The sequence below is a fragment of the Narcine bancroftii genome, chromosome 1 (genome assembly GCF_036971445.1).
Source record: "Narcine bancroftii isolate sNarBan1 chromosome 1, sNarBan1.hap1, whole genome shotgun sequence".
Taxonomy (NCBI): domain Eukaryota; kingdom Metazoa; phylum Chordata; class Chondrichthyes; order Torpediniformes; family Narcinidae; genus Narcine; species Narcine bancroftii.
The window spans coordinates 159108721-159124220 of NC_091469.1; the positions used below are offsets into that span (position 1 = coordinate 159108721).

Below are 15500 nucleotides of genomic sequence, written 5' to 3' on the forward strand. Positions count from 1 at the left end.
CGACAGCCCCAACCCTCTGATGGTCCCGTCCACAACCCCTCCCCTTCAACAGCCTCTCCCCATCCCATCCATCGCACCCTCCCCTCCGACGGCCCCGTCTGTCCCCACCCCCTTCTGCCACTCCTACCCTGCAGCACTCAACACCACCCCCACTCCACTCGCTCAAACCCTCCTCACCCCAACCTCTTCCTTTCCCCATCCATGACTCCCCCCTGACCCCTCCTCCCTGACCCCTCCTCCCCAACCCTGTCTCCTCCCCTCACTCCCCCGGACACCACCTCTTCCCACCTTAGACCCTTCCTCCCTCCCTCTGCCATCCACTGAGCACTTTCCTCATCCCTCTGCCCACTCCTGACCCCCCCTTTCCAACCCCTCCATCTACACACTTGCCCTCTCCCAATCAGTGAGTCCCCCCCACCAACAGCCTCCTCAATTCCTTCACCTTCCACACCCCAACCCCATGTGCTGACCACACTGCCAGATCTCGGAGCATCCCCATGACCCATCCCTGCTTATATCCCTGTTCCCTCCCTCCTGATTCTCCCGCCACTCCCAACTGGGGCAAGTTAACCCACCAGCCCCCATGTCTGCGTGACCAAGGAGAAAACCCAAGCACATGGGGTGGGATCCCCACGCGGTCAATAGGGAGAATGTGCAAACTCCACACAGACAGCGCCAGAAGATCGAACCTTTGATACACCTGACCACCCCACCCCCATGACCCTCAACAGTGTCATCCATCCATCACCCACAGCCCCCTCCCTCTGCTCTCTCTCCCCCTTCAACCCCTATTTGAACCCCCACAGCTTGGGTAAGAGGCCCCTACCTCGATGGTGGTGGGGTTGCCATGGAGAGTGCCAATCGGCGCCTCCGAACTCCTGTCCTCCAGGAAGGGCCGGCGCGCGTAGTCCCGACGGTGCTTCTCATCCACCCTGGTCAGGTACCAGGTGCCGGGGAATAGGTCCTCCACTGAGCCCTGGGGCTTCAGGTTGGCTGCACGACAAGAGGCAAGCGTGCAAAGTGGGCGGGGGAGCAAAAAAAAGGTGCATTATTAATTTAATTTATAGATACAACACGGTAACAGGCCTTTTCAGTGCATGAGCTTGCGCTACGTAAATCGACCCTTGAAACCAATTAACCCTGTACTGTTTGGAACATTGGAGGAAAGGGCCCAGTCACCGTAGCGGTTGCTTGGAGTTTGGACGTTTTCCCTGTGCCTGCATGGGTTTCTCCTGGGTGCCCTGGTTTCCTCCCACCCTCCAAAACGTACCAGGGTTCAAGGTTCAAGACCAGGGGTCTTGGGCTGAAATAGCTTGTAACTGTGCTGTAGGTCTATATTTTAAAAACATTATTTAAATTTAAGAGAAACCAGACAGAACAGCCAAAGGAAACGCTGGCAATGCAAGAGCGTGGCATGGACCCTGCTGGAGTTCTGGCTACCCTACTTATTGGAAGGAGTTGGAGGCTTTAGGATGGAAGCCTCTCCACTCCACCCAATTCCACCCATGTGACCAATGGCCTCCAGCTCTCAGCTACCAACCCCATACGTCTTTGGAGGTGGAAGGAAAACAGAGCACATATGGGTCACGAGGTGAATGTATAGATTCCTTACAGGAAGCGGAGGATTCCAATCTGGATCGCTGGCACTGTATTAAGCATTGCATTATCTGCTACAGTGACCACGCCATTTTATCAAGGTACAAGTGAACAGCTGAACTTCTGAGGTGCTGGCTGTATGGGCTGGCCAGTCTTAGGCAGCCCCCACATGCTCCCATAGTGCAGCCGAGGAGGGGTTTCCAGGATTTCGACCCGAGATGATGCCGGGCTAGAGAAACAATTTCCAAGTCAGGATCGTGCGTGTCGTGAAGGGGCAACCGCAGGTGGTAGTGGGAAAGGTTTTGGGTTTAACTACCACAGCTTAAAGCGGGGAGAGTGGGGGTAGCAATACAACTGAATGAATGCAGAGAAGATTTACCAGGATATTGCAAAGGCAGGTTTTGGCATATTGGCTGTCACAAATTAAAGCATGGAGTCTAGGAGCTGGGATGTTGGTGGGCCCAAATTTGGAGGATTGTGTGCAATCTTGGTCACCGAACTACAGGAAAGCTATCAATAAGTTAGAAAGAGCACAGAGAAGATTTACTGGGATGTTGCCCGGACTTCAGGAACTGAGTTACAGGGAAAGGTTAAACAGGTTAGGACTTTATTCCCTGGAGCGTAGAACAATGAGCGGAGATTTGATAGAGGTATACAAGATTGAGGGGTATGCAAGTAGTTTTTTTCCCCCCCCACTGAGGGTAGGTGAGATACATACTAGAGGACATGGGTTAAGGGTGAAAGGGGAAACGTTTAGGGAGGACATGAGAGGGAACAACTTCACACACACAGTGGTGGGAGTGTGGAATGAGCTGCCAGCTGAAGTGAATGGGGGCTCAATTTTGACATTTAAAAGAAATTTGGACAGGTACATGGATGAGGGGGTTGTGGAGGGATATGGACTGGGTGAAGGCCAATGGAACGAGGCACAATAATAGATGGGCACAGACAAGATGGGCCGAAGGGTCTGTTTCCGTGTTGTAGTGTTCTATGGTTCTACGGGGTGTGTTAAAAAGTAAGGTTTAGAACCTATTCCCTGGAGCATCGCAGAATAGAACATGGATAATTACAGCACAGTGCAGGCCCTTCGGCCTTCAATAATGTGCTAACCCATATATTCCTACAAAAAAACCGTAAACCTTCTTGCCTCGTAACCCTCTATTTGTCTTTCATCCATGAGCCTGTCTAATAATCTCTTAATATACGATAAACAATTGAACTCAGACTGAAGAGACAACTGATACTGGAAACTGGAGAAATAAAATAGGGTTACGAGGTAGGAAGGATTTAGTATTTTTTGTGGAATATATATTACAGTGCTGGTAATATTCTATGTTCCTTCACTCTCTACAGAACCATCGAACACTACAGCACAAACAAGCCTTTCAGCCCATCTAGTCTGAATCACCTACCATTCTGCCTACTTCTATTGACCCAGCACGTCAATCAGCGGCTGTGAAGGGGAAGAGCGGGGAGGGCTGGTGGCCTTACCCAAGTGGTGGGTGTCCTCCCTCAGCTTCATGCTGATGGCGAAGGCTTCGGGTGTCACCTTCTTGCGCGAGTCGAGCCTGGCCTGCAGGTCGGACAGGCTGGACACCAGCTTGTCCAGCGCCGAGCCCGGGGTCGAGTCTTGGCTCACACGCAGTGAGTACAGGGTGGCGGCAAAGCCCGAGCCATAGGAGAACAGACCGATCCGCTGGCCAGCCAGCTGCTGGGCCGAGCGCCTGGGGAGGGAGGGAGGTTGCACGTCATTGGTGGGGGGGGCACAGAGGGGGCTCAGGCGGGGTGGGGAGAAGGGAAGCAGATGGGAGAGGGAGGGTGCACATCAATGGTGGCATGCTCAGAAGGGATCATCAGGGGCCGGGAGGGAGGGAGGTTGCACGTAATTAATGGGGGGCACACAGGGGGGGCAGCGGATGGGGGAGTGAGGGTGCATGTCAGTGGTGATGGGGCACAGTAGGGGATCATCCAGGGATGGCATGGACAGACAATGAGGAGGTGGATGGGAGAGGCAGGCAGAGGCGGACGATAGGGCAAGGGGAAGAGGCCGGGAGTGGGGAGTGGAGCGGAAATGAAGCAGAAGGGAGTCAGACTGGAGAAGGGGTGGGGGAAAGAGGAGCAGGAGAGGGAGGGGAAAGAGGAGCAGGAGAGGGAGGGGAAAGAGGAGCAGGAGAGGGAGGGGGAGGGGAGCAGGTGAGGGAAGGGAGTGGGCAGGGAGAGCAGGCGTGGGAGGGATGGGTTTGAGGGCAGAGGGGAGTGGGCGGGATCGACAGGTGAGCAGAGAGCGTGACACTTACTGGGCCAGAATGGCCGTCAGGCAGCCATATACAGAGGGGGTGTACATGTTCCCGTTCTGGTTGGACACCATCAGTGAGGGCTGTGTCTTCTGCTTGAAGATGTCACTGCTGGCCTTGAGGAAGGCCTTCTCCACGTCCTTGTCGAAGTATGTGTCCTCCAGCTTCACATCCCTGCCAGTGACACGCAGCACGTTACAGCCAACAGTCTCCTCGGATCACCCACCTCTCCCCCACGTCACACACTCTCCCCATCAGTCCCTTATCCACATCAACTATTCCTTCCCCCCCCAAGTTCCCTCATCACCCATCCCTGAGTCCCCCACGTCACCTTCTTCCCTCTTCGCTCAATTTCTCCGTCTCCTCCACATTTGTTCCCAAGATGAGGTTTTCCAGTCCAGATCTTCCGAAATGACTGCCTCTTCCACAAACGTGGCTTCCCCTCCACTACTATCAACTCAGCCCTCACCCATATCTCCTCCATCTCCCGGTGACCTGCCCTGGCCCCCTCTGCCCCCAGACATAATAAACATAGAATTCCCCCTTATCCTCACCTACCACCCCACCAGCTTCCACATCCAACATATTATCTGATTTGTTCAGAAGCCTGTCAACATTTTCCCACACCTTGATGAAGGGCTCAAGCCTGAAACATTGGTTAGGTAGCTTTGCTACATAAAGGACACTGTTTGACCCATTGAGTTTCTCCAGCATTTTGTGTTTTTACTCCCTCCTCATGGCACTCATTTCTCTCCCCACGTCACCCATGTCACACCTCTTCCCCCCGTGTCACCCACATCTCCCCTTGGCTCACCTGAAGGCCTCAAGGCCACTGAACACGCCGCTCTCCGTGTTGGGCTTGGGGTCACGGAGGAAATCATTGAGGAGCAGGCGGCCGACAGACTTCTGCACTAGTTTGCAGTACGGGGTGTGGAACACCAGGTAGTCAAAGTCCCGCAGAGTGAACCGGGCATCAGTGCCCTCTGAAACACAATGGTTATGCACAGCCAGTGAGGAGGCCATTCAACCCATCATCTCCCTCCCTACATGAAAGCACAAAAGTCTGCAAACTCCCTGGTTGAAGTAAAAACAATGATGGGGAAACTCAGCAGGTCAAACAGTGTCCTTTATGTAGCAAAGATACATAACCGACGTTTCAGACTTGAGCCCTTCATCAAGGTATGATGAAGGGCTCAAGTCCAAAACGTTGGCTATTTAAATTTTTAATTTAGACATACAGCACAGTAACAGGCCCTTTCAGCCCATGAGTCCATGACGCCCAATTTATAGCCAATTGACCTACAACCCCTGGTACATTTCGAACATTGGGAGGAAACCCAAGGTCCCAGGGAAAACCCACGCAGACACGGGGAGAACGTACAAACTCCTTACAGTGCTGTAAAAGCATTGCACTAACTGCTACACCAACTGTGCTGGCCCTACATTACCCTGATGAAGCCAGAAACGTTGTTTATGTATCTTTAGTATATAACGTACACGGTTTGATCTGCTGAGTTTCTCAAGCGTTGAGATTGTACTTCCCTCCCTGCTCCATCAGTACCAATAAACAATCAAAAAATCATTCCTGCACTTTTCTACCAATCAGTTTTAAAATGTTGACTGGAAGAGGGAAGCAAGCTGCATTCGTTTCTTTCTTGTTGAGCTGAGAACAGCCTTCTTATTTGGTAAAGTAGTAAAAGACTTAACCACTGAGCAAAGGACACGACCCTGATTAATGAATCCCAAGAGAATTCTCAGAAACATGTACTGAAATGAAGCAAATGTTCCAGAGACCTAGGGGTCTGAGAGTAAAAATATATGACTTGGAAGTCACAAGGCAGACTCTCTTGGGGTGAGACTAGCTGCTCGTGGCAGGGTTCTTGCAGTAATGGAGTTCTCACGCTTTGCAAAGTGGTTAAAATATCTGTTCGTTTCAGTTTTCAAACAGCCAAAGGTCTACTTTATCAGAGTCCATACCATTATTCACACTATTCCACCCCTCCTCTCTTCTCACATTCTCTGTAACCCCCTGAAAACTATCCTCTCTTTTGTTTGTCCCGTTTCCTTTCATAAGCTCTGGTTCATTCTGTCCAATTTCTTTTAGAGGTAATAACAAAATGTGACCGTAGAGGTTTATAAAAGTATGTAGGGCATTGATAAGATGAATGGTCACAGAATTTTCTCCACGATAGGGGCGTCTTAAACTAGAGGGCAGAGGATTAAGGCAAGAGGGGAAAGATGCAAAGGGGAGCCAGAGGGTGGTGTGCGCATATGGAACAAGTTGCCTGGGGAAGTGATTTGAGGTGGGTAAAATTGATGGGATAGTGTGGAGGGAACTTCACTCTAGGTCTGACCCTGTGGGTGTGTGATGGGATGGTGTGGAGGAAACTTCACTCTCGGTCTGACCCTGTGATAGGACGGCAAAGGGAATTTTACCCTGTGTCGGACCCTGCAAGTATGTGATGGTACAGTGTGGAGGGAGCTTCACTCTGTGTCTGACCCCGGGAGTGTGTGATGGGTTGGTGTCGAGGGATTTCACTCTGTGTCAAAGCCTGGGAGTGCGTGATGGGACCGTCGGAAGGTAGCTTCACCATGTCTGGTCCACACTCCACCTGTAAATGAAACCTTACATGGGACCTTTATAATGGGAACTGCATTTTATTCCCCTTGACCAACACCTTGCATCTGTTCCTGGTGGATAAATGCTCGGGAAATCTCCTTCAGCAACTGAAGACTTGAGATCTTCAGCTGTAACTGGATTAATCTGCAGCCAAGTAATTATGATAGAAAGTGATGATCAAAATGGAGACGAGAGGTGACAGACACATCTGCACAGAGCAAATGTGGGAAAGAGCTAGGTCATGAAATGTCCAGCCAACTTGGTGCACTGAGATCGGCAACTCACCCTTCTGCTTCTGTGCCTGGTACTTGTTGCAGTAGAACCTGTAGCAGTGATCCAACGCACTGAGGTAGCACTGAATTGAGAGCTTGCCGTCCACCACAGGGTACTCTGACACCATGTCAGGCTTGTAGAAATCGTACACATGCTGCATGTGTGTTCCCCGCAGGCCTGTGGGGAAATTTACAACTTAGTGTTATTCCAGGGTACTCACGTGCAATCAACCTTCGTACACCAACAGGTTACACACTCAATCATGTCTGGTTGGAATCTAATCCAGTTTAGTCACTGTACTGTGGTACAGTGTGAGAATGTTTGTTTTGTGTGCAACCCAGCTAGTCAACCCATACAGCAGTTAAACACAGCGCAAGAGTGGATATGCAGAGAGAGTTTGGTCGGTACGAAGCAAAGGCAACGTTACTTTACAAAGGATGTCAGTGTTAGCATAGCGGTACACATTGCCTTATCAGCGCCAGTGATCAAATTCTGCACTGTCTGTGAGGAGTTTGTACGCTCTGCCCACGTCTACATGGGTTTTCCCGGGGGACTGGTTCCTCCAAAACGTATGGTGAATGTAGATTTATTGGGTTTAATCGGGCAGTGCTGTTTTTAAATGGCCGGAATCGACTTCGACTATTTTGTAAATTGAAAACTATCATTTTTTTTTTAAATTTAAAAACTTGCCAAATTTCTTTAGGCTTCTGTGGAAGTAGAGGTGATGGTACGCTTTCTTGGCCATTCCTTTGGCATGGTTTTATTGAGACAGATAACTGGAAATGTCAGAACAGCACAAGGCCACTCAGCCCATCATATTCTTGTTGGGCTCCCTGACAACAATCCGATCGTCCCATTCCCCCCCCCCTCCCTCCTTATTCTTTGTAGCCCTCTCTTACACATACCCTTTGATTCTTTTCCCCATTAACCCACACTTGGAGGACACAGAAGCACCTGGCTGGAAGACAGTAGGTCACATGGAAATAGTCAGGACTGAGCCTGGGGTTTCCAGAGATGGGAGGCAGTGGCATGAACCATTAACCACAGAGCACAAAAGGCAAAGGAGGAGAAACCCAACACCCAACCAACCAATTTTCCCCTGCAACCGTGTCTGCCTGTCCCGCATCGGACTTGTCAGCCACAAACGAGCCTGCAGCTGACGTGGACATTTACCCCCTCCATAAATCTTCGTCCGCGAAGCCAAGCCAAAGAAGAAGGGTACATGAGTGGAAAGAAACCTGTTGAGAACCACTGTTATAAGCGACTATCAAACTTCTGCAGATGCACTGGGGAAAGTGCACTGACTGGTTGCATCGAATGCCCAGGAATGCAGAAGGTAACAAACAGAGCCAGGCACATCACAGACTCCGACCTCCCATCCACTGCAGACATCTACATGAGGCACTGCCTCAGGAAGGCAGCCGACATCAGAAAGGGCCCCCCCATCACCCTGGTCACAACCACTTCTCACCGCCTCCTTCGGGCAGAAGGTACAGAAGTCTGAAGACCAGCACCTCTAGGTTCAAGAACAGTTTCTTTTCAGGCTCTTGAACCTCCCCTTATTGCACGAATCAGAAACTGCTCCGACACCAAAATAGGACAGTCTGCACGACTGCAAAGTCGCTTTTCCTTGCTCTAAGATTGCATGTGAATATTTATAATCAATCTTTTGCATTTATTGTGTCTTTTTAAGTATACTATTATAGGTTTTCTTTTACTGAGTACCTGTTTCGCTGCAGCAATCAAGAATTACAAGGTTTTGACAATAAACTCATTATCAAAGATCGTCTTCCCTGCAGCCATCAGGCTCCTGAATGAACCCCAGTGCCGTTACGCTACCTTTGATTTCTCATCACACAAAAGGTTATGGGTACATGGAACGAGCTGTCGGAGTAGGCAGTAGAGGGGAGGACAGTTGGAACTTTAATAGACATTTGGACAGGTCCGTGGATAGGAAAGATTTCGAAGGATATGGGCTGATCGCAGCTCACGGGGAGATGGGTAACAATAAAACAAAGGGGTGTGGCTCCCTTCCCACCTCACTTCAAAGAATTATCCAGTTCATACTTATTAATATTATACTTTCCACTTTTCATTTAATTTAATCGGAGATCGGAGGCCATAAGACATAGGTGCAGAAATAAGCCATTCACCCCATCGAGTCTGCCTCACCATTTAATCATGAGCTGACCCATTCTCCCACAGCCCCACTGCCCGGCCTTCTTCCCATAACCTTTGATGCCCTGGCTAATCAAGAACCTGCCTTCTGGCCCATGAGGCCCAAATACACCCAATGTGACCAATTACTCCAAACTTGGGAGGAAACCGGAGCACTCGTGGAAAACCCATGCGGACATGGGGAGAGTGCGGATTCGAGCCCGGGGTCGCTGGCGCTGCAATAGAGTCGTGCCAACCGCGTCTCTCTTTATTGTAACCTTCTCCCCTCAACACGTTTTTAGTACTGCACAGCCTGCTCTTCTATATGCTCGCTGACCTGCCTGGATAGCATGCAAAACAACATTTCTCCACTGTGTCTTGGTACACGTGACAGTTTCTGGTACATGTAACAGTTTTCGGGTGGAATCTGCTTGGTGTTGGGTGATGACAGAAGTACATTCGAAAAATGCAGCTGTTGAGGTCTCATGTCAACATGATCAAAAGGTACAAGGCCAAGAGTTGAGAACCAAATCAGCCAACGAGTTGTGAAGTAGGATGGAGGCGATAGAGGGGCAGAATGTGCTGAGCATAAGGCAAGGGATTTTCAATTTTAAAATTTAGACATACAGCATGGTTAACAGGCCCTTCCCACCCACGAGCCCGTGCCGCCCAAATGACCAATACCCCCGGAATGTTTTGAAGGGTGGGAGGAAACTGGAGACCCCGGAGAAAACCCACACACAGACACAGGGTACCTAAAACACTACAGCACCGTACAGGCTCTTCGACCTTTGATGTGGTGCTAATCCATATACATTTTAAAAAATACTAAACCTTCCCTACCCCGAAACAATCTATTTATCTTTCAAAGAATTTCCAAGGGGGGGTGCTGCGTTTCCAAAGGGGGGGGGGGTGCTGCGTTTCCATGGGGGGGGGGTGCTGCGTTTCCATGGGGGGGGTGCTGCGTTTTCAGGGGGGGTGCTGCGTTTCCAAGGGGGGGTGCTGCGTTTCCAAGGGGGGGTGCTGCGTTTCCAAGGGGGGGTGCTGCGTTTCCAAACCAGGGGGGGTTGCTGCGTTTCCAAATTGGGGGGGTGCTGCGTTTCCAAACTGGGGGAGGTGCTGCGTTTCCAAACCAGGGGGGGAGGTGCTGCATTTCCAAACCAGGGGGGGGAGGTGCTGCGTTTCCAAACCAGGGGGGGAGGTGCTGCGTTTCCAAAGAGGGGGGTGCTGCGTTTCCAAAGAGGAGGGTGCTGCGTTTCCAAAGAGGGGGGTGCTGCGTTTCCAAAGAGGGGGGTGCTGCGTTTCCAAAGAGGGGGGTGCTGCGTTTCCAAAGAGGGGGGTGCTGCGTTTCCAAAGAGGGGGGTGCTGCATTTCCAAAGAGGGGGGCGCTGCGTTTCCAAAGGGGGGGTGCTGCGTTTCCAAAGGGGGGGGGGTGCTGCGTTTCCAAAGGGGGGGTGCTGCGTTTCCAAAGGGGGGGGTGCTGCGTTTCCAAAGGGGGGGTGCGCTGCGTTTCCAAAGAGGGGGGTGCGCTGCGTTTCCAAAGAGGGGGGTGCTGCGTTTCCAAAGAGGGGGGTGCTGCGTTTCCAAAGGGGGGGGTGCTGCGTTTCCAAAGGGGGGGGTGCTGCGTTTCCAAAGGGGGGGGTGCTGCATTTCCAAAGGGGGGGGTGCTGCGTTTCCAAAGGGGGGGTGCTGCGTTTCCAAAGGGGGGGTGCTGCGTTTCCAAAGGGGGGGTGCTGCGTTTCCAAAGGGGGGGTGCTGCGTTTCCAAAGGGGGGGTGCTGCATTTCCAAAGGGGGGGTGCTGCATTTCCAAAGGGGGGGTGCTGCGTTTCCAAAGGGGGGGTGCTGCGTTTCCAAAGGGGGGGTGCTGCGTTTCCAAGGGGGGGGGGTGCTGCGTTTCCATCAAGAATTCTTCCCACAGTTCAAAGAGATGGGTGCGGAAGGAAATGAAAGCTCTTGGTGCCCACGTACCTCGCTCGAAGCCCAGCGGTGCATTGGGCCCTACCAGCATAGCGATGGCACCAGCCCCTCCTGTGGGGCGTGCGCTCCCCGTGGCATAGACAGCAATGTCACCAGCAACGACCAATGCGTACCGTCCTGCCATGACACGGTGGGGGGGGGGGGGGTGGTGAGGAAAGAAAGGGTCAGTACCACGTTTCAAGCCACGGATTCCCATCAACGCCTATTCTATTGTCACATTTTAATACATTAAAAACGTAATATGCATGACGTAGTGTTATGCCGACCTATACACAGTAAAAACCGTGGTATCTGGAATGCTATCAACTGGCATCCTCAAGCAATCAGCAAAAATAAAATCAAGGAAAATGCATTTTAAAATTTGAAATAACTATAAATAAAATAATAGGTTGAAAAATTTAAATTGTAAAAGTAAATATTCTCTGAAGCAACACAAACAGTTGGTGAAGATGGGAGCAAATATTCAGCCAGTGGAGGGCCTTGGTCGAGCTTTGCTTGTAGCAGCTGTTTAATAAAGTTGTGTGAAACAGCAATGGCGTCGGTCAGGTTGGAGCTGGTTGATGCTGCTGGCCGTTGGGGCGACTCTCTTAAAGTGACTCCTATCCCTGCTTAGTAAGATTCACCCTGGTCAGAGGCCTCATCTGTAAACTTGGGGGTGGGAAAGGGGGTTAGTTAATTATAATGTTATTGTCATCTCTCGGGCAGCTCCGTGGAGGGGGAGGAACCTGCAGATCCAGCAATGGTTAAATGTTTTCAAAGAGCACGACTGAAAATAAAGTAAAATGCTTTAAGGTTTATATTCATGCAAGTGAAGTTTGTTCAGTTTAAGTACAGTAGAGTACTTTTTAAACTATTTATTGTAAGGCATTTTAAGAGTAAGTTTCAAGCAACCAGAAAATACACTTACCCGGCATCTACCTAGCCCCATAGGTACCAGATACCAGGGGGTTCTCATGTATACCAATATAAATAAAATAAACCCTACCTACTTCAAAACCCCATTTTTCTTCCATCCATTGCCTAAGAATCTTTTAAATGTCCCTATTTTACCTTCCTCCACCAGCACCCTCGGCAAGGCATCCCAGGCACCCACAACACTCTGTGCAAAAAAAAAATGTACCCCTGACGTCTCCCCTAAACTTCCCTCCCTTCACTTTGTACACAGGTCCTCTGGTGTTTGCTGATCCTGCCCTGGGAAGCAGGTGCTGACTGTCCACCCTATCTATGCCTCTCAGAATCTTGTAGACCTCTATTAAGTCTCCTCTCACCCTGTGTAAGGCAGACAGAGTTATCATGAGAATTGCCTAGCGATTAGGGAAAGAGAAGCAAGAGAGTCCCTTCAGAGTCATCGAGGGTCAGTGGATTCAACTCCAGTGCTCCTCCAGCTGCATGGACTCCTGTTCAAACCAGTCCCACCCCAAATTATCGGCACGGCCTAAGATTCCATTTCACCCCCTCCTTCCTATGCTCATCCTTGTGACAGACAACAAATTAGGACATAGAGTGTTCCACGCAGAACATGCAAACTAAGAGAGCAGGCCCTCCGGCCCACAATGTGGTCCCGATCCATTTAAATCTACTCCACAGGAATCTACCCCTACCCTTAAAGCCATAATCCTCCATTTTACTTACAACCATGTGCCTATCTAAGAGTCTAAGTAATCAACAGAGAACATTACATGACAGTACAGGCCCTTCAGCCTGTGCTACCTTACTCCACAACAATCTAAACCTTCCCTATGTCACACCAGTAACTTACTTTTCCATGTGCCTATCCAAGAGTCTTTGGAATGTCCCTGTTGTACCAACCTCTATCACTACCCCCGGCAATGCATTCCACGCACTCTGTCCTCCACTCACCTTATTCAGGTGTCCTCTGGTGTTTGCTACTGTCACCCTAGGGAAAACAGGGGCTGGCTGCCTACCCTATCTATGCCTCTCAATCTTATAGACCTCTATTAAGTCACCCCTCATCCTTCTTGCAGGCACAATAGGTCAGACGGCTGAATAATTCTCCCATTCCGTACGCGTTTAGGATGTCCCAACAGTTTGGAATAGGAGGATCGTCCCACTTTGCCCATTGCTTGGGCCCATGAGGGAGCAGAGCTGATCCAGGGCCTGATAGAAATGGGCAGCACCCAGGGTGATGGACTCACCGTCCCAGGAGCTGGACTCTACCCAGTTGACAGAGTTAAAGAGGGCGGCTGTCCCTCCATAGCAGGCATTGGTGGTGTCGATGCCCTCGATGTCTGTGTTGCCCGACTCTTCGAAGAGCTGCATCAGCACGGTCTTGACGGACTTGGACTTGTCGATGATGGTCTCAGTGCCCACTTCCAGTCGCCCAATACTCTCATACGACAGGGAGTTGCGCTCCAGCAGCCGCTGCACTGCGGTCAGGCAGAGCGAGTTGATGTCCTCGCGGTCTGAGCAGAAGCCCATCCGCGACTGCCCCAAGCCCACTGTGTACTTGCCAGCGTCCACCCCATCAAACTTCTCCAGCTCTGTCTGCTCCACAAACTGTGCCGGGAAGTAGATCTCCATGGCAATGATGCCCACATCCTTGGGCCAGCAGGACTCAGCGACAGCAGGAAGGGATCCAGGCATCGTGGAAAGACTGTAGGCAGTAAGGGAAAAAAAAGTTCATCTGACTGTACGTACAACGTTACTCTGGACCACAGTGCGCGTGTACACACATGCACACAGAAGTAGCAGGTATAATATTTACATGTATATAACTTTTACACATACACATATATATACATTTAAAATCACACACAAATATAAAACGTGTGTGTAAAACAAACTGCATATAGATATGTACACACACACAGTACACTTTTACCAATTACGTACATGCGGTACACCTGTACCAACTACACACACAGTACACTTGTACCAATTACGTACATGCGGTGCACCTGTACCAACTACACACAGTACACTTGTACCAACTACATACATGCGGTACACCTGTACCAACTACACACACAGTACACTTGTACCAATTACGTACATGTGGTACACCTGTACCAACTACACACACAGCTCACTTGTACCAATTACGTACATGTGGTACACCTGTACCAACTACACAGAGTTCACTTGTACCAATTACGTACATGTGGTACACCTGTACCAAATACACACAGTACACTTGTACCAATTACGTACATGTAACCATATAACCACTTACAGCACAGAACAGGCCAGTTCGGCCCTACTAGTCCATGCCGTAACAAATTCCCACCCCCCTAGTCCTACTGACCAGCACCCGGTCCATACCCCTCTAGTCCCCTCCTATCCATGTAACTATCTAGTCTTTCCTTAAATGTAACCAATGATCCCGCCTCGACCATGTCTGTCGGAAGCTCATTCCACATCCCCACCACCCTTTGCGTAAAGAAATTTCCCCTCATGTTCCCCTTATAATTTTCCCCCTTCAATCTTAAACCATGTCCTCTAGTTTGAATCTCCCCCACACTTAATTGAAAAAGCCTATCCACATTTACTCTGTCCATTTTAAAATCTTAAACACCTCTATCAAGTCCCCTCTCAATCTTCTACGCTCCAGAGAAAAAAGCCCCAGACTGCACAACCTTTCCCTGTAACTCAGACCCTGAAATCCTGTCAACATTCTCGTGAACCTTCTCTGCACTCTCTCTATTTTGTTTATATCTTTCCTATAATTTGGTGACCAAAACTGTACACAGTACTCCAAATTTGGCCTCACCAATGCCTTGTACAATTTCATCATAACCTCCCTACTCTTGAATTCAATACTCCGATTTATGAAGGCCAACATTCCAAATGCCTTCTTCACCACACCATCTACCTGAGTATCAGCCTTGAGGGTACTATTTACCATAACTCCCAAATCCCTTTGTTGCTCTGCACTCCTCAACAGCCTACCATTCAATGTATATGACCTATTTAGATTTGCCTTTCCAAAATGTAACACCTCACACTTATCTGTAATAAATTCCATCAGCCATTTCTCAGCCCACACCTCCAGCCTTCCTAAATCACCTTTTAATCTATGGTAATCTACCTCACTGTCCACAACACCACCAATCTTTATATCATCCGCAAACTTGCTTATCCAATTCTCCACCCCTACTTCCAGATCGTTAATATATATAACAAACAATAGTGGACCCAGGACCGAACCCTGAGGAACTCCACTAGTCACCGGCCTCCAATTGGACAAACAATTTTCTACCACTACTCTCTGACACCTCCCATCCAACCACTGCTGAATCCATTTCACTACCTCCTTATTTATACCTAATGCCTCCACCTTTTTTCCTAACCTCCTGTGGGGAACTTTGTCAAAAGCTTTACTAAGTCCAAATAGACAACATCCACAGCTTTCCCTTCATCAACCTTTTTTGTAACCCCCTCGAAGAACTCAATCAGGTTTGTCAAGCATGATCTACCCCTGACAAAACCATGCTGATTACTCCCTATCAATCCTTGAACCTCCAAAAATTTGTAAATACCATCCCTCAGAACACTTTCCATCAACTTGCCCACCACAGACATTAGACTTACAGGCCTATAATTCCCAGGTTTGCATTTGGAC

General features: G+C 49.7%; 1 protein-coding gene across 2 annotated transcripts in view; it reads right to left on the reverse strand.

The window, feature by feature from the left end:
• Window positions 1-15500, reverse strand: part of hmgcs1 (3-hydroxy-3-methylglutaryl-CoA synthase 1 (soluble)) — a 43330-nt gene that overhangs the window by 701 nt on the left and 27129 nt on the right. For both annotated transcript variants that reach the window (XM_069942464.1, XM_069942457.1), the window contains exons 2-8: window positions 13075-13532; window positions 10910-11035; window positions 6796-6960; window positions 4705-4873; window positions 3894-4064; window positions 3088-3320; window positions 827-993 (exon numbers count right to left, since the gene is read on the reverse strand). In XM_069942464.1, the coding sequence (XP_069798565.1) occupies window positions 827-993; window positions 3088-3320; window positions 3894-4064; window positions 4705-4873; window positions 6796-6960; window positions 10910-11035; window positions 13075-13522 (1479 nt within the window). In that variant the 5' untranslated portion in view covers window positions 13523-13532. The remainder of the gene's footprint in view (window positions 1-826; window positions 994-3087; window positions 3321-3893; window positions 4065-4704; window positions 4874-6795; window positions 6961-10909; window positions 11036-13074; window positions 13533-15500) is intronic.